Genomic DNA, 26,114 nt, shown 5'->3' on the forward strand with positions numbered 1-26,114 from the left:
AAAAGGGACACAGGCAGACGGATAAATACAGATATCTCTATATATGGGCATAAAATGGACAGACACAGACAGACGGTTACAACGAGTACAATGACAATGGGTATAACGGGTATTGCATAACTGGGTGGGGCATGCATTCCCAGCTTGCATCGTTCCCGACTTTGCATCGTTCCCGAGTAGGCCGGTGCCCTACAGGCACCTGTCTAGTGTTAATAATGCCAATGAGACTTTTTTTGGCTAACTAAAACAAATTGACCTTTCCAGCCATTCAAATAAAGCGGACTGAGAGAATCAGGTATTCACAGACCGGAGGCGAGTGGCAGGTCTACGTCCTTTGAACTTTGGTCTTCTTCTCCTTCAGCATGCGATCTGCACAAGCCCTGAGTGTGGAGAGTGTGTGACCGTGGCTGTGGTTATGTGTTAATGCTCTTGTACTGGGAGTGATTCCAAGTGAGACAGAGATTTCCCCTCAACCACTCAGTTTACGGTCCAGTGCATTTAGCCAATGCACAGAACCCTGCTTTGCCAGCCAGGGTCGCACTGAGCATGATTTCTCTTATGCGCTGTCCCAGGGTGACTGCTGTCACTCAGACACTTACCACACAGCACAATGTCTCCTGATCTCTCAGTGTAAGCCAAGGTGTGTGCAAGTTATGATAAGGCTCAGTCCGTGGGAGGGACTGAAATTATCGTAGTCTTTCGTGTCTTTATAGTACAGTACATAAAGGTCACTGCTAATCATCAATCATCCAGAATAGTGGTAGTTTTTTAGATTAGATTTGAGTCAAACCTGAATTAACCCCTAATTGCTAAACTGGTTGTAGCGCAAAATGACATGTCTTTCGACACAATGGTTAACAAAATGAACTGTAGCACACAAAGTGATCTTTATATTTTGTTATTCGATTTGGTTTTGCCCCTATATGATTTATACTGTATTTAAAAGCTATATTGTCTCTTGTGCCAGTTGAAAAGTCCTTGGAAGCCCACCATTTAAGAATAGAGGCTAGAAGACAATGCTGAACATGGGAAGGATGCAATTCAACAAACAAGTATATTTATGGGAAACTGTCACATCCTGTGGGTAGGGATTCTATTTTTCCTTGAGGTTTTTAATTAGTCAAGCAAGCACAGCCTATGCAAGTAGCCTATTATTAGATTTATGCACACATTAATTTATGCAATGAGTTGCAGGGTATTGTAATCGGTCCTGCCTGTTTGTGTTTGTTTGTTGGTTTGTTAGGGGGTCATACCTATGTTCCCCGGACCTATGTTCCCCCACTAAGGTTATGGTTAGGGTTAGGTTTAGGTTAGGTTCTATGTTCCCCGCTTTTGCCCCAACTAAATGATTAACTTTTGGGTGGAATAATCAGTAGGCTGCCCCAAAGAGATGATTATCTTCTGGGAACAAAAAAGCTCAAAGGCCAAGGTGGCAATCAAGAGAACAAGAGATCTTCTTACAGGCAGGGCTGGCACCCCCAGGTGCATTTGTTATATTTTATTTTGGTGAACTGATTGCCTGATCAAAGAAATTCTAATAACAACATTTTTTCAATAATAGCGTGCCGTTGACCATGAATAACTTTTCAATCAAGCTGGAGGGATATTTTGTTTCTGCAAGTAATTGACCTGGTGGAGGAATATGCCTCATCTTTGCCAGGAATAACCCTGTCAGTTGTTGGAGAGAGCGACACAAAGGGAGAATATATCAATGCTCTTATCATATTAGTTTTTTTCTACTCTGACTCATCACCTGTTCTTGGTCTATTTTTATTCCTCTTCATATGATAATGTGATTTTATATAATAATAATATGGAGAACATTGTGTACCTGACTGTAGAATACAAGATTACAAGGCCTCTCATGTAGAATCTGTCACCAATTCAATTACAACACACATGAGCATCACTGCATGCAAAATTTGGGGACACATGTCACAGCTGCAAAATTTAATTCCGGTTCATGATCCTTTGTTGCTGACGCCGACAGAGCCATGTGCTGCTCTCTCCTCTCGCCACCACACTCCTGGCTGTTCTCTCTCTCACACACACACACACACACACACACACACACACACACACACACACACACACACACACACACACACACACACACACACACACACACACACACACACACACACACACACACACACACACACACAGAGAGAAAGATGGGGAGAGGGGAGAACTAATTGTTTATGTAATATCTCAGAGAACACCGATCACTGCCCCCTTTGTCTCTTGCCAGACCACAATAAAGACTGTCACAAATGATTTGTGTCCCTGTACGCGTGTTTGTGCGTCACTAAGGACACGCTTGTGTGCACTTTGCTGTTTCCGTGTGTGTGTATGTGTGTGTGTGGGTTTGGGTGTGTAGTGAGTGGATGCAGACTCATTGTGAGTTCCCTTTTTTGTCCACTTGGCAACAGCTCTCTCACCAGGAATTCCACTGCCATAGAGGAGTTGTGTAAGTCTCTATGTGATTGCAGTGTTAATTTAACTCAGAGAGTTTGAAAATGGGCCTGCATCAATCAATGTTTATACTCTCAGAGTCAACCCATTTAGACCTGTTGTAACCTATACGTGTTTATACCTTAATGCCGGGAACACGTCTACGGCATTTAGATGTTACTTGCTATATTTATTTATTTATTTCTCAGCCTCTGTAGCAGATAGACACATGAAATGTGTTTCATTTGCCCTTATTAAAATCTGTATGTCTGTCTTTCATTTGTATTGATTATTCTTTCAAGTAAACGCCAAAGGTTTAAGCTCAAGCTTTTCCTACTGCTACAGAAACTGAGAAATATATTGTATATATAACAGTGACAATTCTGTCAGGTTTTTCAGAAAACATAGTACTTAGAAGGTGTTTTTAGAATCATCCTCAGGTCTAAAAATGTGTTGGGGTACATGTGTTAGGGTGTCATGAATGTTGCGTGTGTGTTTGACATGCCAGCTAACATCAGAGCCACATATGTACATGGCTCCTTTCTATTCATGGTGTGGCACTTGGAAACTTTGTGCTGCCTGCGACAACCCATCACACCAAACATGGCAATCAGCCAAGTCACCTTTGTGCTGCACACTTTTTATTCGCTTTAACGTAAAGCCATCTGAGCTGCATTTTTGTATGAAAGGTGCTATACAAGTAAAGTGTATTGTTATTATTATAATTATTTTAATACATTACATAGGTTTCCTCTACCCTTGTCCAAGAGGTACTGTAGGCATTTTGTGCATGCATGCAGCCACACAAATGTGCGCGTGCCCCCTCTGCTAATGTGGTTGCCTGGTTGGTATACAAATTTCAAGGGCAGACCTCCAAAGGGCTGTGTGAAGGGATTTAAGCCTACATTGGGAAAATGGATCCCAACTGGCAGTACTCTTGAGGAATGGCAATGAGACTTGGCTGGCTTGAATGGGGGCGTTAGAATCTGGCTATATTTGGAGATCATTCATATAGTAGCTTAAAATCGGTATTTGTACAGCGCCTATCTCAGTCAGATGCTTCACAGCAGCTTACATGCTCAACACTGGAGAATGTGTGTATTTCTGGTTTCTGTCTACCTGCCCTTTACCGCTTGTGTGTGTACAGTAGAGTAGAGTATGTGCGTGTGCGTGAGTCCTTTTCCATTCTTCTGACCGCTCTGCTGCTGCAAGTTATCACACACACACACACACACACACACACACACACACACACACACACACACACACACACACACACACACACACACACACACACACACACACACACACACACACACACACACACACACACAGAGACACAGGTCTCAGTTAGAATCTCACTCACTTTCTCATTCATATAGGGCCTAGGACTACAGTACATCTGGGAAGGTATTATGCTGACATGGCTTCTACTTGGAATTATCCTATTCTTTGTGCAAAATCAATAGTGTATTGACCGATGAACCTTCAAAGGAAAACTAAACAAAACACAGCAGTACGTTTGTACTGTACACCATCAGGCTTCTGATTATAACCATATTAACAGCACCATGGGACACTCGTTCTGTCATATAGTGCATTGGTGCACTACAATGGGCACGCTGATAGCCACACCAACCACAGACTTTTTCAGATGCTACCAGATGGTAAGTGGCTTCGTAGCCACAGAGCCACTTGCAGTAGATTGCTAAACAGTTACCTCCCCCAGACAATCAAGCTTATTAACAGGTCCAGAAAAAAGAAAACAACTTGGACGCCCACCCCACCTTGACTGTCTGTCTGAAGTCAGAGGCAGCCCGAGTGGTGCCAAAAGCCACTGGCACAGAACACTATAGAGCTTTTACAGACTCACAGACAATACATGTTTTTACAACCTAGGAGTAAGAACAAAAATAGCTGATCTACAAGCTCACAATGAGTCGCGATACGATACGATGAGCTCACACTGAGTCACGATACGATGCATTGACTCCCTGAGACCCATTCAGAGGCATCTTTTCTTCACCTTTTTCCCTCTGCCCTTTCTTGCTCCCTTCTCTCATTGTATTACATTGACCTTCCCTCTCTTTCCTTTTTAGTTTTTAATATTTTACCCTCTACCTCCACCTGCAGGTGAACAATGGGAATTGTTGCAATTCGTCCATTGCCATTTTCCTTGTATGATTTACTTGCTGTCTTTGTTACAATCCTGCCGTATAATGGTTTAGTTGCTCAGTAATAAATGCACTCTGGCTGTGTAACCCACCATCAGTCCTTGTTGATTTGCATCTTAATAATACATATGGCAGCAAACAATAATGTTCGCATGACTCATAGAACCATGGTATGTAATCCTATTACTCATCAAACATCACTCAAACTCCCTCTCTGTCTTCTGTCCAGGTCCAATCAGCAGTATACTTGTGAATAAATTCGGCAGTCGACCAATAATCCTCGTGGGTGGCTGTCTGGCGGGATCGGGGCTGATCGCTGCTTCCTTCTGCAACTCCCTAGCGCAGCTCTACTTCTTCATTGGAGTGGTGGGAGGTCAGTAGACTTTTTTTTCACTCCAGCTTCAATGTACCACATAGAAGTAGTTCTAAATAATGTAAATAAATGTAGCATGCGTCAGATTCTCATACAATCCCCCCATCTGTTATTTTTTCCATCTCCTCCAGGTTTGGGCCTGGCATTCAACTTGAACCCGGCCCTCACCATGATCGGCAAGTACTTCTTTGAGCGCCGGCCCATTGCCAACGGCATAGCCATGGCTGGCAGCCCCGTGTTCCTGTCTACACTGTCGCCTCTCAACTCCTGGCTGTTCGACTACTTTGGCTGGCGAGGCAGCTTTCTCATCCTCGGAGGGCTCCTTCTCAACTGCTGCGTGGCCGGCTCCCTCATGCGGCCAATCGGGCCCAAACCCCAGCCAGCCAAAAACTCGGCATTGGGCGAGCCGGAGCCCAAGAAGACGTGCATGCAGACCGTCAACAGCTTCATCGACCTGACGCTGTTCAAACACCGCGGCTTCCTGCTCTACCTCTTCGGCAACGTCTTCATGTTCTTTGGCCTCTTTGCGCCTCTTGTCTTTCTCTCCAACTACGCCAAGAGCAAGGGCATTGAGAAGAACAAGGCGGCTTTCCTGCTGTCAGTGCTGGCGTTCGTGGACATGTTTGCGAGGCCCTCCATGGGCCTGCTTGCCAACACCAAGTGGGTGCGTCCCAGGATCCAGTACTTCTTCGCCGCCTCCGTCCTCTACAACGGAGTGTGCCATCTGTGTGTGCCGGTGACGTCTGACTACACCGGCTTTGTGATCTACGCCATTTTCTTTGGCTTCGCATTCGGCTGGCTGAGCTCCGTGCTGTTCGAGACGCTCATGGACCTGGTGGGGGCCCCGAGGTTCTCCTCGGCCGTGGGCCTGGTCACCATCGTGGAGTGTGGGCCGGTGCTGCTGGGCCCACCACTGACAGGTGAGGAGGTCACAATAAGGCAGAGGGACGGTTTTCTTAATTTATTTGTTTATGTTTCTTTACGTCGTGGCTCTGCAGGAGTCTGGCCGTCTATCATTTTATAATGGAAGTCAAATGGGCTCTGATTAGGCTGAAACCGTGCCCAAATTTGAAGTCATACGTCATAATGATATATCTTCCTCAGACAAAAATATTTTTGTCTGAGGAAGAGCTACTAGGCTCGAAACGTCACCTTAGTGGTAATAAATAACTTTGGAGCTGGATCCAATGTACAGACTATTTTTTCCTTTAATATTTATCTCTTCCCAGCACCTGGCCTTTTTAACTTTGGATGTGCATGCTTTATTCACTGTTTGCTCCCTGCTATATTTCATTATAGACAGTTTACATACATTATTATAAATAATAAATTTTGGCATCAATGTTGAATAGCAAGGAATTGCAAGCCATGTTTTAAATGTCTGAATGTAAAACCTGAAGCCTCTCTCTCTCTCTCTCTCTCTCTCTCTCTCTCTCTCTCTCTCTCTCTCTCTCTCTCTCTCTCACACACACACTCTCTGTTTTCACCCAACAGGTACTTTCTACAACTACTACGGCCACTACGACTACACCTACCAAACCTGTGGTGCTATCCTCGTCCTGTCCAGCATCATCCTCTTCATTGGAATGGGTACCAACTACCGCCTGCTGGACCGGGAGAGGAAAGCGGAGGAGGCCAACAAGGACAGGGAGGGGCCCAACAAAGAGGAGCAGGCAGCCATGCTGGCCCCTTCCTCGCCCTCAAAGGGCGAGGAGGAGACGTCGGCCGTCATATTAGACGAAGTGGCAAAGATGGACGAGGACACTGTGTAGAGGCTGGAATGTATGCACACACACACACACACACACACACACACACACACACACACACACACACACACACACACACACACACACACACACACACACACACACACACACACACACACACACACACACACACACACACACACACACACACACACACAGACCCTGCAAAAGCCACCAGTGAAGTCACCCCCCCCACCACCACCACCACATGCACTTTACCGAGGTGACATTGTTGCAGCTAACTATAACAGCTAGCGTTGTGATGCTCGGCGGAGCTGAGTTTCAGTATTGTAGCCTCTGACAGTATTGGTGTGCCTACGGTAAAAATCAAATCCTCTGCAAGAACACACACACGCGCACGTATACACGCACGCACGTGTGCACTGCACACACACACACACACACACACACACACACACACACACACACACACACACACACACACACACACACACACACACACACACACACACACACACACACACACACACACACACACACACACACACACACATATAGACAGATACACTGACTCCACTGACAGGGGATTACATCACTGAGGACATTACTCTCAGGGTCTTGAGATGCCATGCTGGTTCAGAGCCAGAGACACATTCTCACTGTCGAATCAGATTACATTTCAGCTCTCCCTCAACTCTGCACAGGTCCAAGGGAGGCACAGGGAGAACACACATTACATTTGTCAAGTCCACCACCACACTCCTTAAAGTATAAAGAGACATACTCATGCTACAGTTGTTTCACTCTGCAAGGGCTGGACACATGTTAATAGAAACACACGGCCGGAAGCGGAAGGCCTACAAATTCACGCCCACTTTTGAGACAGTGCCCCTATTCGAGGTCCGTTAGAACGATGAACTGCAGCTCTCAATGCAATCTCTATGAGAGGCATTGTAAAATACCGTAATTTCACTGGTTAACTACTGAAGCTGTAGCGATTTATTTTGTGTTCTAATAAAGTGTCCCATTTGTTTAATTTATCCCTTTTAATGTCCCATATCTGTCATCTCGATATACTACCCACAATATACTATAATATACTCCATCAGTTTGTCAAAACCGCTAGCATCGGAGATCTAGAGTTGGTCGCATGGTATATACGTCACGGACGTATCCCTTTTCGGGTTATTTGTTTTTTTTAGGGGAGGCGAGATCTTAGTTGGGCAGGCGACCACCTGTCCTGCCTCTACAGTGGGTACGCCACTGGTCGGCGCTCGGTGCTCGTTAAGACAGTGATGTCACTGAAATGCGAAAACTTGTCTGTCTGCCGTCTCGCCTCTGCTGTGTTAACATTATGGGTAACTCGTTAAAGTGGCCAATTAAATGTGAAACACATCAACTATTAAGAAAACAAGAGGATATGTTGACAAAGACACTCCATACATTTGGAAACATATTTTTATTTAAATCAATATCGTCTTCAGTTAATGCAGGATAATTTTAAAAGTAGGCTAACTCTCATATCCTCTCATAGGGAATGCATTGGCAGGTGCAGTTCATCGTTCTAACGGACCTCGAGTAGCGGCGCTGTCTCAAAAGTGGGCGTGAATTTGTAGGCCTTCCGCTTCCGGCCGTGTGTCTCTATTCAAGAGAATGCCCCATTATTAGATGTATCTGTTTGCATCCTGTTCACATGTTCACATCTAGTGATTACTGGTGCTTGGAGTAGGATTTTTTTTTTGTTGAATTGAGAGAGTAGAAGAAGATAGCATTCCCTAAGCAGGTGTGGAAAATCTGGAAAGTGATTTTGACAATTGCCTAAGAAAACAAATGGAGTAGCACAACAAATAGAGAGCAAGCTTGGAGAAAAATCTATTCAACAACGACCTGTGTTATGTTCCCTTTCCAGAGACTGTGTACGCCAGTATCAGTAATACATTTAGCGTGTAGTCACACAGTTGTGTCGATCAATTAATCTGCTGTTTCTAAACATTTTAATCTGAACATTTTGTTTTATGGATATATGAAACTGAAAATAGATAGGCATTCAGAGATACTTTCATTTGATTGTTTGACAGCCTGCTATTACAAGCTTAAACATATATCTGTAGTTTAAACTTTTTGTTTTTTGAATTGTGCATTTGTACATGCTGTGTGTACTGCTTGTGTTTGTGAGTGATCGTGTATTATGGACACTACAACTAGAACAACTCGGAAAGCACATCTTCTATGTATTGATATAAATGATATGCACCTTAATGAAAATAACTGATCAGCAACACAACAACTCTCAGTATTACATTTCACTGCACACACAGACAGACACACACATACACACTTGCTTGAGGGACACAATAGGTATGAGATTTGTTTTAATTTTTTCAGTAGATAGACTAAAGAATGGGCTTAACACGTGTGATATAACCTGCCCTGCTGTGGTGCCAAAATAGGAAAAGAAATGTCACTGACTGATTTTAAATTCTGTCAGAGCACTCGTGTATTTCTTTTTTCTTTTTTTTTTAATGAACAACACATTACACATAATGCTTTTGTATTTGCAAAACCTGTTATGATTTTTTAAAATCTATTTCATCTCACTGTGTCACTTAGACTAAAACTAACTTTTTAGATTATATATATTTTTTTGCTGTGATTGAATGATACGTATGAAAACATATGTGTGTGTGAGAGTGAGTGTGTGAGTGTGTGTGTGGTGTGTGTCTGCATGTGTCAGCAGACACTATTTAATGTACCTCCTTTTATCATTTCATTTCTGTCTGACCGTACGTTTTTCTTGGCTGATTTTCAGCATTGGATTTAGGAATCCTTCTTATGACCAACATTAATTGCTGAAGCCCCGATCAGAAATTCTGCCTTGTTGTTCCAGCAACCAGCAGCAGAGGGCAGTATTTCTGTGCAGAATATAGAACACAAAAAAAACATTGTGCACTCTTTCACCCACTGAAGTGTTTCATGGTTCACAAGTGTTTCATATTTCACATGTGTTTCATGGTTTATCTTTGGTTTCTTTGTTGAGAAGATGGAGATAAATAGTTTGCAATTGCCAAGTCAGTGGTCGGAGCATGATTTTTAAACTTTGATGTTTCATTCTGATTATATTTTCTTGATTGACATTTATGATGTACTATTTACACAGTAGTCTGACCAGCCAAACCGTTAAAGTGTCATAATAATTTAACAAACACCAAGCTCCCTTAATTTTCACCATATAAAAGTTCTTTGTTGGGATTCAGAAGCAACGTTCTCTGAAGACTTTTGTACCCTGTTACTCTTGCTAGACTCTGTTGCGCTCTGTTATTCAAACTGTGTTCTAAAAAAGACCCTTTTCAAATGCATACACAGACCATTCTAAATGTTAAATTTCTATGTAACCAAACATTAAGTTCAGTTAATGGTTGATGATTCTTATGTTTTGATCCTGCATTTTGCTAGACAGTATTTTTGTGTCCAAAAAGTGTCCAAATCTCCCTTGAATGTAATGCAGCGATTCTTGACTCCAGTTCTGGGGACATGTTAAACTTCTAGCCTGCTTAATGAGTTTTGCAATCAATTTGGGCACCATGTGAATCACCAATAACAAGTATTTCTGCTAAATACCTAAACTAATCGCTAGAATAGAAGAGTAGCTGTGTTTTGGGCTGAAAGTGCCGGTGTTGAGAACCCCATGATGTAACAGTATACACTCCAGTACAATCTTTGTCAGGTTCCAAGTCGCATTCCCTTTTTGCAATGTTACTCAAGCCAATAGAACATTTCCTCAGTCCCAGAGACAAGTGACAGTGACATTTCAGGTATCGCTTTCAATCCCCCTTACTATAGGGCAGCTTGAAACTTGCATACAACTTTATACAAACCTCCTATTCCAAAACGAAATAAACTTTTCGTATTGGAATGAGATGTAGATAGGTCTACCCTAAATCGTATAAATGTGTACTGTATGCCTGTTATTAGAACAACTAGGGAAATATTGCCTCGACTGAATGTAATATGAACAAATAACTTTCGGCCAAGTTAATCATGCAGTATGTATTTTGTTTGGATTATATTAAAAAAAAGCATTTTATTGCTTGTAGATCTGCTATATTCTGTGCTCGACACAAAATGTTCAACCAAGTATAAATCTGGCATAAGCTTCAGCCTGCAGTATGCACTGGTACCATGACATACATTCATGCTCCATCATAAATGACAATGGACAACTGCACATTTAAAACAAAAAGGGGGTTGTGAATTTACCTGTCCCACCGTATCCAAATTCAAAGGCTTTGGCTCTCTCACAAGTTTCTAACCCCCTATGCTCCTCCAATACGATGGCTCTCTAGTGGGAGGGTGAGGGTGGCCGTAGCTTAGTGGGTAGAGAGACTGTCTGGCGGTCCCGATCCGCCCAGTATACTTGTCTATTAGTGTCCCTGAGGAAGACACTTAACCCCTACCAGCTCCCCATGAGTGTGCATCATCATGACCATCTGAGCAGCCATCAGATGGGTGAAGCTGAATCTTAATTTCCCCTGTGGGATTAATAAATGTCTATACTTGTACTGGCGGCAGATTGAGTCTGCCAACAGAGAAGTCAAATAATTGATTGAATCTTTGTGGTGTCCTTAATCCCACATATACTTAACATCCTTTCAGCTCTTTTTGTCAGGGATGGGAGCAGGGAGGGAGGGAAAGCCCGAAGGGACAAGGTGACATTTTGAAGGACTGGAACAAACCTGTTTAAAAGAGACACGTTGTGCTTTATGGTGTGTGCGGGCGTCTGAGAATGGTACTTTGCCACACCACCTTTGTGTAAAGCAACAAATTAAACAATGTAGAATTGAGTTTCTGTAAAATAACGTGATTTTTACCGCTGTGATATTTGTATGTTTTAAGTACTGTATGTGCCATACATGTGATGTCTTGTTAGTATGACTGGTGAGGGAATGAATAAACTATTTTTAAAAAGGAAGTCCTATTTGTGATTCTTCATATGTACAGTAATAAAAAAATGAATTAATGACAATTCTAAATTAGCATTCAGACATTTACATTCAGTGTTTATTTACAGTCTAAAAACGTTCTGCAGAAACACCATTGCTTAACTCATGAGGCTTGTCTTATACTTGGTTGCACACCAGTGTCATGCACTCACAAAAAGGAGATCTACAAACTCACAACTATTCGCGATGCAACACGTTGTGAGCTTGTACGAGTATTTCTTGTGTGCAACACTGGTGTAAAAACTAAGTAAAAGAAAGCTATAAATCGGGCTTTACTGCGTAGAATCGCAGTTGTGACCCGTCTCTACCAGTTAGACCTTTCTCGAGCCCCACACTGTTCCTGCGTCAAAAAGTGCATCATACAGTTTTTCTAAACGGTTAACAGCAGAGAGGGAACTTCACAAAAGTACAGTTTGACTATTCAAAAAGAATAAGAATTTATATTTCAGCACTATGTGTTGGCTGTGCGTGCACGTTTCACATGACTTTATGAGTGGACTCAGACATGTGATTGCATCATATACTATGTATGCAGCTGTGCATGTGCAGTATGTTTGTGTGTGTGTATTAGTAGTTGGAGGTGTGTGTGGTAGTAGTAGAGTCATCTGGTATGGACCCTCGGCGCTGTGAGTGAGCACGGCAGCACAGTAGCAACCGTAGCTCAGGAGAGACGCTGCTGGAGAAGGCTGAATAGATCCAGGGATTGGTGCACGAGTTCAGACTGGCCAGGAGCATCAGCAGGGTGAATACAGCACCTAGACACACAAACACTCTCACTCATTTTATAGACATTTTATTTTGTCTCCCAGAATGTGTTCATAAACTCAAAGGCTTGTTTGTGTGTTTGTTTGTTTGTTTGTTTGTTTGTTTGTTGGTTTTGTGTGTAGACAATAATACATGTGTTCTGTAGAAGCTTGTTGCGTGTGTGTGTGTGTGTGTGCGTGTGCGTGCACATATCGGCCTATCTATGTTTCTAATCTGTCAATACATACCATTCTGTGGTGGGTTGGGGTCCCAGGCAGCCCACAGTTGGACGCTAAAGAAGGGGGCCCAGCAGAAAGAATAGACCAGCACAATAACCAGGGTCATCCTGACTGTCTTAGACATGGCAGCAGACACCCCTGTACCGCGGACTGGGGGTCCCGGGGTTATGGCTGTGACTGACGAGCAGACAACAGACGGCCTTGGATTCCCATGAGTGCCAGGCTGTAGCTCCCCTGAGAGAAAGAGACACATACTCAGAAACAAGAGTGCTTTAGGGATATAGAGGAATGCTTTTTTCCAAACATTTAGTTAAATCGTCAGCTGGACAAATGAAACCTTCTATACTTTCTTTTACGTTAGTGTCCTGGTAGCTCAGTCGGTAGAGTACTTATTTTTGGACCACAAGGCCATGGGTTTGATCCTGGGCATCGCCAACTCAGTGTATGAGTGAGTAGCACGGCTTAGGTGCAGCAAGTTGTGCGGTAAGTACTGGGAGCTGATTGTACAGTAGGTGTTGCACTCCACCTCAGCAATCCATCTCCCTGGGGTCTAGCACATTGAAACAGGGATAGACTCCTGCGTTTTCGGCTGATACCAACAATAAGCCAGCTGAATTGGCAGTCAGAACAAACAAACCTTCAGAGTGAATTTACCCATTTGTAACTTTGAGAGTGTATACATGTACCCGAAATGAACACTGAGGAATTTACAATGTAGACGTACTAGGAGCAGCTGTGAAGACTACTAGTGAGTCTTTGTTACTTTCTTGCTCTGAGGCAGAAGAGATGATACATTTTTAACAGTCTCTTGTGCTGTATAATTACAATGTAACTTTTCACACAAGAGAACTGTATGTGCTGTAAATTCTTGGAATATTTTTTTGCTGCACTACATTACATCAAAGGCCTTTGAGTCTTGTTTATAATATATACAATTTGTATAGAACCTTTCATAAATTATATAAAATGCAGGTGATAGAAAGCGAAAACGCAACAAAGTAACATGACTTATAATAGAACTAGAAAAGTGTGCTCCTCGGAGCACAGGTCTCCGCCAGACCAGGTTGCCTACCCAGGGCCCGCACACTTTGGAAGGCAGTCATAGCCACTTGGAATGGGATCTGAAAAATCACCATAGGAAGCACCACAGAAGACAGGGAAGCACCATAGGAAGCACCACAGAAGACAGGGAAGCACCATAGAAGACAGGGAAGCATCATTAGAAGCACCATAAATGACAGGGAAGCATCATCCATAAATGACAGGGAAGCGCCATAGGAAGCATCATTGTATTACCTACAGTTCAAGAGTTGTAGGCCAAAACATGAATCTGCCTGTTATAGCACCACCATGAGGCCAATTGGAAAAATGTAGGGTTCAATTGAATGCTGCGTTGAGGCATTTTGTTCAAAAAGGGCCACTCCTACAAACTTTGGAAGCCAATTTTAGCCAATCAGGATGGAATATGTATATATTTTTTTCTTATCACCTGCCAGGTAGCAATCAGCATGAAATAGAATAGAATAGAATAGAATAGAATAGAATAGAATAGAACATACAGTAAAGCACTATTCACAGGAAAGATCACCAGAGTAGACTGTAGTGTAGGCATGACCATCACCTTGTGAAGTGATGCTATTGGGTCTCAGTGGACCCATGGGGAGGTGCTGACAGGTTGATCCTGGTTTAAGTCCGGCAGCATCCCAATGGTTACCAACTGTGGTGTATGGAGCATGCAGGAGTAGGGTAGATCTCCCTCGGCTGGCCCCTCCTCCTCGTTGGCTGCTCCGTCTACACGACGAGGGAGCAGAGAGAAGGCGATCTGACTTCAGGTGCAGACTGTTGTGGATCTCCTTGAAGATTCGCACCTGAAAGAGACAGGGGAGGAGGGAAAGCAGCTAGAATGTTTCCTTCCAAATTGTAAGTGAATTTTAAGCACAGATTCACAGCTACAATATATAATCTAATCAAATCCCCCTTTTGCCAAGAGAGATATTAGGCTTCTGGTCCTCAGCCAAAGCTACTCTGATACATTCACCCTTCTTTGACCTCCCCCAACGGAAACCCTGCCTGGGAAACTAGACTGGGATCAACTTGTTTTGCAATTTTCTGATTTGGTTTAGAGCAGCGTTTCTCAACCTTTTTTGGGCCAGTGCCCCCTATCCAATATCCAGGTCCCTTACCGGCCGCCCCCACCCAATTAAAATGTAAGCTTTATTCTTATTGTGTATTGTGTTGCTTTTGTAATTTTGAAAACATCTCATTGACTTCCAAATATCACATTTTAACTAGACTGTTATTATGTGATTGGCTCTGAGTGGCTCTGAGTGCTGGAGAGTAACACAACAGGATATGAGAAAGGTTGACATCTTCCACAATAGCTGCTTACGTAAAATCTGCGGAGAGGATTATGTGATTATTATGTAATTATTAGCCCACTTTCAAGGGAGAGGAAAACATTTTCAGGATTATAAATAGAATTGTATATGGATGTAGGTCCTGTCACATCAGGCTCCTCTCACAGCACTGAATGGCAGGGCTGTCATGGCCCTGTCATAGGCCCTATCATCGTTATGATGTTACCAAACAGCACCTTGAAGAAGTGAGAGCCAAAGTGACATCAAGTGTCTCGCTTATCTGCCGTCTCGCTGGCACAACCTGGGGTGCCTCCGCAGGACACTACGAATCTCCACGCAAGCCCTGGTGTTCTCTGCTGCCGAATACTGCGCCCCTGTCTGGAGTAGAAGCCCACACGTGAAGAAGGTTGATCCCGTCATCAACGATGCCCTTCGGATCATAACTGGCTGCCTGAAGCCCACCCCCGTGTCCTACCTGCCAGTCCTAGCGGGAATTGCCCCTGCTGGCCTCCGACGAGAGGCCGCTACCCTCGCACTGGCGACGAAAGCCCAAGAACATGACTGGCATATCCTGCACGAAACAACAACTAAGGCAGTGCCCCCAAGCAGACTCAAGTCCCGCCACCCCTACAACAGGACAGCACAAGAGATGCTTGGTTCCATCCCTGAGGACCTGTCTACAAGTGCGTCTGCTGGACACGTCTGCATCATCACATCCAAGACCCGGGAGATGGAGTCGAAGGAGAACATCTACCTCGCCGGACCCTGCTGAACTCCGTACTGGGGTTGGTCGCTTCAAATCGTCCATGAAGGAGTGGGGCCTGGCAGACAGCACAGTATGCGAGTGTGGGGAGCCTGAGTAGACTGCCGACCACATAATCACCACCTGTCCTCTGTACAGACCTCCTTCAGAGGCTGGCCTCTTCCAAGTGGGACCAGAGACAAGAGCGTGGCCTTGCGACACTGAGCTGGACATATGACGACGATACACGGAAGAAGAAGAAGAAGAAGAAGAAGAAGAAGATACTGACCATGATACTGACATGATACTGACATGATACTGACCATGATACGGACATGATACTGACCATGATACTGACATGACACTGACATGACACTGACATGACACTGACATGACACTGACATGACACTGACATGATACTGACCATGATACTGACATGACACTGACCATGATACTGACATGACACTGACCATGATACTGACATGATACTGACCAGTATCAGGTATCAGTATCATGTCAGTATCATGGTCTGACATGATATATGTCAGTATCATGTTAGTATCAGGGTCAGTATCATGACATGATAACATGACCTGTGACAGGGGTGTCAGGCCTTTTCAACAAGCAACACCATTGTACAATAAGGGGATATGTTTATGCTCCCAAAATAATTCCCCTCAGAAATCAGGGGCATCATAGTGTTAAAAGGATCCCTGGCTAATAAGCCAAATAAGCCAAATACATTATAATTGTCCTCTATAACTAAAAACACCTTTAAAAAAACTTTAAAACACCTTAAATATTTTACTTATTTTAGAAACAGTAAATTTTCTTTCACTCAATAGGGGCAATGCCCGTCACAAGTTGACGATGTCATTTGCCCATGTGTGGTCTAGCCCTTTGGAATTTATAGAATGCATGTGCAAAAAAACATATTTAAAATGGAGGACTTTGTTTGGTGTCTGTTTTATTGTAACTCATAGTGACTGACAAGCCTACACTACTCGATTCAGCATTTATGTGGGGGAACAATAACATTGCAGCAATCTACAGGATACAGATATTAGTAGCCAGGCTTTGGAGTAGACTGTAAAGCCATGGAAAGCCTGATGATGCAAGGTTACTGGAAACGCAAACATCTACCGCTCAGCCATACATTATCCCCCCCCCATGGTCAAAGGAAATATTGAGCTTAAGTCTTAAGGCAGGGCTACTGCTACATACAACATCATGACATTGTGACAAGTGAAAAAATATGTTTGCAATATTGAGGATTAACTGGGGCAATGCATCATCATTTGAGTAAGAAAAGGAAAAACAGTCACTTCTGTCCTCTCTTCTCTTTCATTTTATTTCACTGTTCTCCTCCTTACTTGGCAGATGGTGATAATGAGGACGGGGAGGATGAAGACAGCCACGGTCATCCAGGTAACGTAAGCCTTGAGGCCCCAGGATGCAGTAAAGTTGCCCCAGCATTCATACACACCCGGGGCCACCTCTGAACGAGAGAAGATGAAAAGCTGAATGGGAGGAGAAATTGGAGTGAATGAAATAGTGAAGGGGATGAATTAAAGGGGTATTTCACTTTAAAACACTTCTGGGGCTATTTAACATCTGCTCAGACTTTTGTATGCACCACAGACAGTTTTTAAGTTGCTTGATTCAATATTTAGATATTTGATTTTCATTTGCTCTGACACTCTCTCTCTGTCTCTCACAGTAAAGTCCTGAGTGGTATTTACCTGTGGCAAGCTGAGTAGAAGTGATAGTCCCCATGCGAACAGTATGAAGTAGTTCCAGCGCTGAGTGGCTCCGCTGTGGTATGCCCGCAGGGGGCAGCAGATCGCGTAGTGGCGGTCAAGTGTCATGGCAACAATCATGTAGGAGGAGGCAAACATTCCGAGCACCTGGAGGTATTTGACCAGTCGACACAGTAAGTCAGGGCCTGGGAAACGGCCTCTTGCATCCCACACCAGCTGAGGCAACACCTGATGGACGGACAGACAGACAGACAGACAGACAGACAGACAGACAGACAGACAGACAGACAGACAGACAGACAGACAGACAGACAGACAGACAGACAGACAGACAGACAGACAGACAGACAGACAGACAGACAGACAGACAGACAGACAGACAGACACATAGAAAGATATAAATATGTGTAAGTAGGTTATGTGCCATGTGCATTTGTGGTTCTTTACACATGTCTGTCTGTCTGTCCGTCCGTCCGTCCGTCCGTCCGTCCGTCCGTCCGTCCGTCCGTCCGTCCGTCCGTCCTTCCGTCCGTCCGGTACATACATACATGCGTACGTTACGTACGTACAAACATACACACACACACACACACACACACACACACACACACACACACACACACACACACACACACACACACACACACACACACACACACACACACACACACACACACACACACACACACACACACACACACACACACACACACACACACACACACGCGCGCGCGCACACACACACACACACACACACACACACACACACACACACACACCTGTCCCCAACTCCAGCAGTATGTACAGTAGGCCTATCACCACAGTTAATGCAGCCTTTAGAACCTGAATGCACACAACTAGAGAGGTATAGTGATACTAGAACTATAGGAGGTCTGGTCTATAATTGTTGTAGCAAGTTGTACGTAGCTGTGCCATTGTAGTAGGTCCTATATGCTGACTTAGGGAAATCCTTTTTTTAATTCTGAATCTCAAATTATTGGCTTAGGAATGTGCCAAAAAACTAAAGAAAAATCCATGAATTCAAAAACTTCATGAGGTGTGAAATTGATTGAAAACAAGTATTTTTTGGGGGTGAACTATACTCCTTTAAGCTTCTCTGTTAGTATGGATTTTAACATTCAAGGTGCACCTCTTGTGCTGTGCTGTATAGGCGAGGGTAACTGGAGGATTTCAGAGGCTGTAAACACTTCACAAAGTTTCCACATCATTGACGGGCTTGAACCTGGATCGGTGTACACAGTGCGCCTCATGGCCAAGGGTTTGCTCAGTAACACTAGCATTTTTGAAGATGTTATCCAGACCAGAGTCAAAGGTGAGAGGAGAGTGCGCCGCTGTGGTCATTAGTGTGCTAGTAATCCATCAACGTCTGCCTCCCACCGCAGCACTAGTACAGTGCTATTGATGAACTGTCAATGTCTGTGGTAGGCCTACCATACCATCTGTGCTTTTGTTTGTTTGTGTGTTTCTTCCATCGTCTATGTTTGCTTCTTTACCATCTAATAATTATGAAGACAGGATTTGAAGAAAAACTGAATAACATAGGAATAACATTTCAATGTCGATTCTTGTGATGATCTGTCAAACAGTGGTGTAAAGTAACTCTGTACATTTACTCAAGTACTGTACTTAAGTACAATTTTGAGGTATTTTTTACTCTACTGGAGTATTTCCAATTTTCTGTACTTATTATTTATTGATAACTTTAGTTACTAGTTACACACACACACTCATTCATACATAGCCTACTACATACATACTATTCATTTATTCATTCATTCATTCCGTGCATATGTTACCTGGAACAGTGCCACCACCAGGTCTGCCAGACAGAGGTTGAGCATGAACTGGTGGAGCGGGGAATGTTGCTTCCTCCTCAGCAGGACCACCAGCACGAGCCCGTTCCCCAGCAGTGCCAAAACCAGGACCACGGCCAGCACCATCACCTCGGCTGCGGCCAGCACATCGTCCCGCTGCCACACGGTGGCATTCAAAGCCGCCGAGGTCATCGCAGACGTTGCAGTTGAAACACTGCCATTATTGTTGGACAGGGCAGAGTCCATCACCGGGGAAACCGACATCAGGCCTGAAAGACATCCGAAACGGGGATAGGGGGTGGGGTGGGGAGACAGGGGGGTGAGGGGACGGGTGAGAGGAAAGTTACTGGAATTACTCTACATCAGTCGTTCTCAAAGTGGGATCCGGGGACCCCCAGGGGTCCTTGAGGGGACTCCAGGGGGTCCCCAGCAAAATGAGTTAATATAGCATCAAAATCAGTTTAACCACTTTAAACCTACAGTATATACATCGGCTATTTGAAATCAGCCGATCTCCAAGCTCACATTGTGTTTCAATGTGACGTGCTGTGAGCTTGTATTTGCTATTTTCTAGATATCTTGAAATATTTTGAACATTTTTGGAACATTCTAACAACACAATTCTTGAATGGGACTCCCTGGCACAAAATATTTTCAGATGGAGCCAAATTCACATTAATTTGTTCTACAACAATCTTACACCTTTACACTTACAACCTCACACCCATACACCGTCTCTTTCTCTGCCCCTTTCTTTGTAATGTTTGTTTTAATTCTGAACCTATTTATTATATACAGTATATAGCTAAATCATTCTTTTTTATGTTTTGAATTAAAAAAAAAATAATCAGAAAACTCAAGTCAGGATTTAGAAGATTCTTTTTTAGAATCGGTCTAAATGGGTCAATGATCTGTAATTCAGAGAGTGTACAAATGGAACCAAATGGACACTGATGGGTCCATTTGGTTCCATTTGCACACTCAGAGTTATGGGGGTCCGTGGCCTAATACATAAACTGGGGGTCCTTGAAAATAAAACGTTTGAGAACCACTGCCATAGTCCATATTCACACGGCGGCCATTTTGGAATTTAACATTGCGTTGCTGTGGCAACTGGGGTGGCAAATGGGGTGGCATTTCATTGACTTAATGGCAATATGGCCGCCATGTGAATATGGTCTATAGAGCACACTTGACACTTGACTTGTACATATGAGCTCGATTTTGTTTCTCTAGAATTCGAAACAGACTTCTGTGTTTTGGACAGCAGTCTGCGTTTGCGTGTGACATTAATTAGCAGAAATTAGTCTAACAGGCATGAGCTTACTAGGACGAGCCCATTAGTGCACAGATTAGTACTGGTTAAATGGTCACACACCACAGGCCCACTCTGGTGTGCTTCTTGTCCTCTGTGTGTGTGTGTGTGTGTGTGTGTGTGTGTGTGTGTGTGTGTGTGTGTGTGTGTGTGTGTGTGTGTGTGTGTGCATGTGTGTAAGTATGTGCGTGCGTGTATGTGTGCTTGCGCGTGCGCGTGATTATGTTAGTGTTGAACTGCTAAAGTTCCATAAACATGCGATCTAGATTTCATTGTTCTGGCATCAATGGGCTCACAGAGACTAGAAGTCACTCACAAGCACTACACCCCTATTCACTTCGGCATGCGTGCGCGGTGCGTGCACATGTCTGCATTTGTGTGTGTGTGCGGGGTGGATATATGAGAGAAAGAGGTGATGAGGGAATAAATGCACCACGTTCGTAGTCGAAACAAACCTGACCCTTGTGGAGCCGACCATTAACCCCAGCACAGTGGACCATGCGCTTAAACAAAGAGAGTAAACATAGAGCCATCAGATGTGAACCCTTTGCATCCCAGCTGGCCTGTAGATGCTCATTATAAACAGCCTCCCAATGAACTGACTGAAACAACGGTTCCATAAACATTAATTTAGTAACCGACCCTGGCTGAAAAGGCAGCAGTGAGAAGAATTTTTAATTGGCATTGGTACAATCAGTATGGATGGAAGACGTGGTGCTCTGATAAACAAAAGGAGCAAAATAGTTCTGTTATGATCCCCAGTGTTGTCTATTTATTGCCTTCACAATCTCATCAATAGTTCCTTGATTTGTAACAATTTGTATGTAATTTTTCAACCCCAATTTAACAGACAGAATGAGATTATGTGGCCTTTTTTGTCTAAACTATACTGGCATGCCATTTGACAGGAAACGATTGTGTTTCAAATGACTGAGCAAAGAATATGATGCTGCATTTTTGTGCAGTGCCATTCGATACGCTTTGAATATCACTGCTACAGAGACTATTTGATTGATTCTGGAAATATTCTTTATCGCGTACTTACCTATAAGGTAAGTAAGCGATATCACTGTTGCCCCCACCTAAGGGCAAATGTGATACCTATTATTTTTGTTTTTAACCCTGTTTAACCCTCTCCTGCACACAGTCATACTCTCTTAGAACAATACAGCAATAAGTCCCATGAAGATATATTCCCATGCCCAGGCCCAGTTGTTCAAAACTGTTTAGTCTGGATCAGAATGACCACATCTGTGTAATCACATCTCCTGTTTGGGTGTTTTTTGCTTCAGTATAGTCCTTTGCTCGATTTGCCTGAAGGCAATAGTTCCATGTACTGTATATTTCATTTCCTCTGTGGTCCTCTTCTAACCAGACCCCATTGACATTCTGAGTGATTTAAACTCAAATGTCTTTTTTCGTTTGGTTTGCACTTCTCCACCCTCCAGCTGTGTGTGGGTTTCTGTAATAGTGAAATTAGGTCCTTTTGAGCCTATGGTTCCACCTCTTCGGCGTATTGAACATAAAATGTATAGGCCTTGGGCATAATTTAAACCAGAACTATGTAACTTTTCAACAACTATATAGCATATTATATATAGACAACATTATCAGCTGCTTTTGAAATAAATTAGGGATGCACCAACATATCGGCCACATATCGGTATCTGCCGATATTTGCCACTATCGGTCAATAATAAAGCTGACATTCACCTGTTGTTGATAAGCATCAATTTTGCGCTGTAGCTGTAGATTCTGAACAGTTATTTCTTATAATGGAGATGTATTTTAGTTTCCCTGGCTATCGGCTAAATTGTTATTTTAAACATCGGTATCGACCAAGAATCAGTGCAAAAAAATATTATATGTAGAATCATGACATCATGAGTGGAGGAAGTTGCTAGTTGTACATATTGTATTGAATGTACTTGGTATAATATTTGCATATAACTGTACATCGTAGATGTCTAGCATTCAAACCAGCTACACTTCCAACGTTCTAGAAGCCTCTCTACTGGTAACAATGAAATACAATGTATATTTCCCTCAGGGCTTTTTGTGTTATCCTTTCAGCATTATTGTATAGCTGTACCTCTGTACTTTTCGGAAACTGTTAATAAAGTATTCAATCAATCAATCAATCAATCAATCAATCAATCAATCAATCAATCAATTGATGATACAAATATATATTTGTTTATACAGAGCTTGAGTGAGTTTACCAGGGTGGACTTCTTCCACTCCATTTTGTTGCTAAAACACTGATTTCCAACATTTATATAACATATTTATTGTTTATGAGAATGCCAAATTGCCACAAAGTACTGTTTTTCATATTTACATTTCCAGGGTTAAACTTATTTTTGCAAAATATAAATAAATGTGTATATCACATGATTACATTTTGTTCCTGAAATTCACCTGAATCCACCCTTCTTCTGGGATCAGGATAATTTTTTTCCAAATCAAAGATGTCCCAAAGCTATTTTTAACCAACACATGAAGGTTTGGTCCAGATCAAAACCAAGGATGGATTACGTGATGTAATCCGATTTCAGAATACCCCCCCCCCACCCCGAACAACTGGGCTTTTTAATTAACTGGACTTGACAGTCTTTGATTCTCCAGACAGGTCTGAGTGCAATGAGAGTGCTACTGTATGGTTTTCAGTTGAAGTCAACAATCTGGGTTCATGTTTGTTGACAGTTGACACCCTCTGATTAGAAGTCCATACACCAAGCACTATATTACTCTCCACAGGCTACTGGACTAAATCCTCACTGTAAGAGAGAAGCCTCCCCGGCTAAACTTTTGGCATCAAAGAATACAGTACTTACTACTTACACCTTCAATGCTGGCACTGTTCTGGACCTAAATAGGTCACCTTCATTTAGCATCATTCAGCTAAGCAATGAGAACCTGCATCCAGTCCACATAGATCCTCCAGCACATGATCACTACATACACTATAACATCAAATCTATACCTTATACCCTATAACATCAAATCTATATAAGTCCTCCTGAATGGAGAATGAATTCCATGCCACTGAAAAGAGCTGAGGCACAAAGATCAGAATAGAAGTGTAAATACAACTCACTTTACTTAAGGTACTCACTCTGTCCTTCTCTTCAGGGTCCCATGAAGCATCTGTGGGAACCACAATGAGACCTGCTGTTATGTGCGTCGCTCAGATCCATGCTGTGTGTGTGGGAATCTAGTTTGTATGTGTGCGCACATTGCTTTTGCTTATGACACTCGGGCAAATGTGCCAACTCACGCTTCTAACACTATCTCTTCTTTTTCTTTCTCCCTCTCCGAGTCTTGGTGCTGCTGGTCCACCTTTTTTTTCTGTCACTGTCTCATCTTTCCCTCCACTTTGCTCTGTTTAATTGATGACTTTGGTGAGAGAGATAGAGAGATAGAGAGAGAGAGGGAGAGATAGGGAGAGAGAGAGAGAGAGAGAGAGAGAGAGAGAGAGAGAGAGAGAGAAAGAGAGAGAGAGAGAGAGAGAGAGAGAGAGAGAGAGAGAGAAAGGGGTGAGGCAGGGGGAGGGTGTTGATCAAAGCATGTGATGCTGAGACTGCATCGATGTATAAATGTAATGTCCTGCTGATTGTTTAGGTGTCCAGGTAGTAGCTTCTTTGATCCATGGTCACTTTCAGGTCAGGCAGCATCTAAACACACGCACGCATGCTTGCACACACACACACACATGCACTCTCTCTCTCACGCGCGCGCGCACACACACACACACACACACACACACACACACACACACACACACACACACACACACACACACACACACACACACACACACACACACACACACACACACACACACACACACACACACACACACACACACACACACACACACACACACTGGCTAAACCCCAATATACCAAATGAGATTTGTGCTATTAAGCCTCCCAGAATGATCAAAGACCTCTCTCTCTCTCTCTCTCTCTCTCTCTCTCTCTCTCTCTCTCTCTCACACACACACACACACACACACACACACACACACACACACACACACACACACACACACACACACACACACACACACACACACACACACACACACACACACACACACACACACACACACACACACACACAGTAATTCAATAATTACATTAAATAAGGCAATATGCGTGATTTTGCACTGCATGGAGCAGAGTGATGGAGAGGGGAGGACAGCGGAAGGTGAGAAATAGAGCATCATCTGTCCTGACAGATGGTGGTGATGGATCTGTGGGGATACAGAAACCAGAGCAAGTGATCTTCCGTCCGTCTCCACGACATCCCCCCGTGTGTGCCCTCCTTTCTTGTGACTCCTTCGTCCATCTCACCCTCAGTGGTGGAAAGTAACTAAGTACATTTTCTCAAGTTCTGTACTTTGTTTCTTTCTTTATTTATTCAGGGAAACCCATTGAGAGCAAGCTCTCTTTTTCAAGGACGCCCTGATAACAAACATTTGAATCACATTACAATGTCACAACTTTAACAATAAAGCAAAAAAGAAAAGCATAAGCATAAGACAACATTAAAATAATCGCAAAAGGCGGTGAATCAGACAATACAGTGAGGACATGGATAACAACACAGAGATTTAGAAATCAGATGCAAATAAACAGTTACATGAAACAGGTACAGTCACTATGTAGTGTGTCCTCAAGAAACACCCTGAATGTCTCTATAGAGACCAATCGTACCAGTTTCAGAGAGTCCTGAAGTTTGTTCCATTTGTGTAGAGCATAATACATGAATGCAGTTTTTCCTTGTTCACTGCTCTTATGTGGACTGGTATATCTAATGTGTGTTTGTGAAGGTGTTGAGTGACCACTAACCTTTGGTTCCAAAAGCGAGGTTAGGTATAAAAAGGAAGTTTACCACACAAGGCCTTATAAATAAATAAAATACAATGTTGCTCTCTACGAACTGCGAGAGATGGCCAACCCACTTTATCATATAAAATACAGTGATGGGTGAGATAATCATCAACAGTAATAAAACGCAAAGCACTGTGGTAGACTGCATCCAGAGGCTTCAGTGTGGAGAGTGAAGCATGCATATACAGTGTATCCCCATAATCAAATACAGACATTATTACAGATTGAACAATAGTCTTTCTGCTGGTAAAAGAAAAACAGGACCTGTTTCTGTAAAGGAAGCCAATTTGACCTCTTAATTTTTTGATTAGGTTCTCCACATGAACCTTAAATGAGAGTTTGGCATCTAGCCAAATGCCGAGGTATTTATAAGATGTGACCCGCTCAATTTGTTCGCCTTTAAGAGTGTAAATACCAGTAAAGGGATTTATATTTGGAGACCTACCATGCATTTTGTTTTGTTGGAGTTTAAAACAAGCTTAAAGTTAAT

General features: G+C 43.1%; 2 protein-coding genes across 4 annotated transcripts in view; one reads left to right on the forward strand and one right to left on the reverse strand.

Annotated features, from left to right (window-relative positions):
* Nucleotides 1-10,793, forward strand: part of LOC308096761 (monocarboxylate transporter 1-like) — a 29,914-nt gene extending 19,121 nt beyond the window's left edge. Inside the window, exons 3-5 of the mRNA XM_080444210.1 lie at nucleotides 4,858-5,001; nucleotides 5,133-5,921; nucleotides 6,496-10,793. Coding sequence (XP_080300336.1) covers nucleotides 4,858-5,001; nucleotides 5,133-5,921; nucleotides 6,496-6,773 — 1,211 coding nt within the window. The 3' untranslated portion in view covers nucleotides 6,774-10,793. The remainder of the gene's footprint in view (nucleotides 1-4,857; nucleotides 5,002-5,132; nucleotides 5,922-6,495) is intronic.
* Nucleotides 10,207-24,167, reverse strand: avpr2ab (arginine vasopressin receptor 2a, duplicate b). Of its 3 annotated transcripts, none has more exons than XM_080444212.1 (7): nucleotides 23,842-24,167; nucleotides 19,391-19,677; nucleotides 17,556-17,801; nucleotides 17,187-17,333; nucleotides 14,336-14,582; nucleotides 12,724-12,948; nucleotides 10,207-12,486 (listed from the first exon to the last, which is right to left on the reverse strand). In XM_080444212.1, the coding sequence occupies exons 2-7, from the start codon at nucleotides 19,670-19,672 to the stop codon at nucleotides 12,299-12,301; spliced, it is 1,335 nt and encodes a 444-aa protein (XP_080300338.1). In that variant the 5' UTR covers nucleotides 19,673-19,677; nucleotides 23,842-24,167; the 3' UTR covers nucleotides 10,207-12,298. The 3 variants fall into 3 exon arrangements, with proteins under 3 accessions (XP_080300338.1, XP_080300337.1, XP_080300339.1); XM_080444211.1 differs by having other exon boundaries at nucleotides 23,824-24,167; XM_080444213.1 differs by lacking the exon at nucleotides 23,842-24,167 and adding an exon at nucleotides 23,145-23,226.
* Between the last annotated feature and the right edge of the window lie 1,947 nt (nucleotides 24,168-26,114).

This window comes from Gymnoscopelus braueri (genome assembly GCF_963280865.1).
Source record: "Gymnoscopelus braueri genome assembly, chromosome: 12".
In the NCBI taxonomy this organism is placed as follows: Eukaryota; Metazoa; Chordata; class Actinopteri; order Myctophiformes; family Myctophidae; genus Gymnoscopelus; species Gymnoscopelus braueri.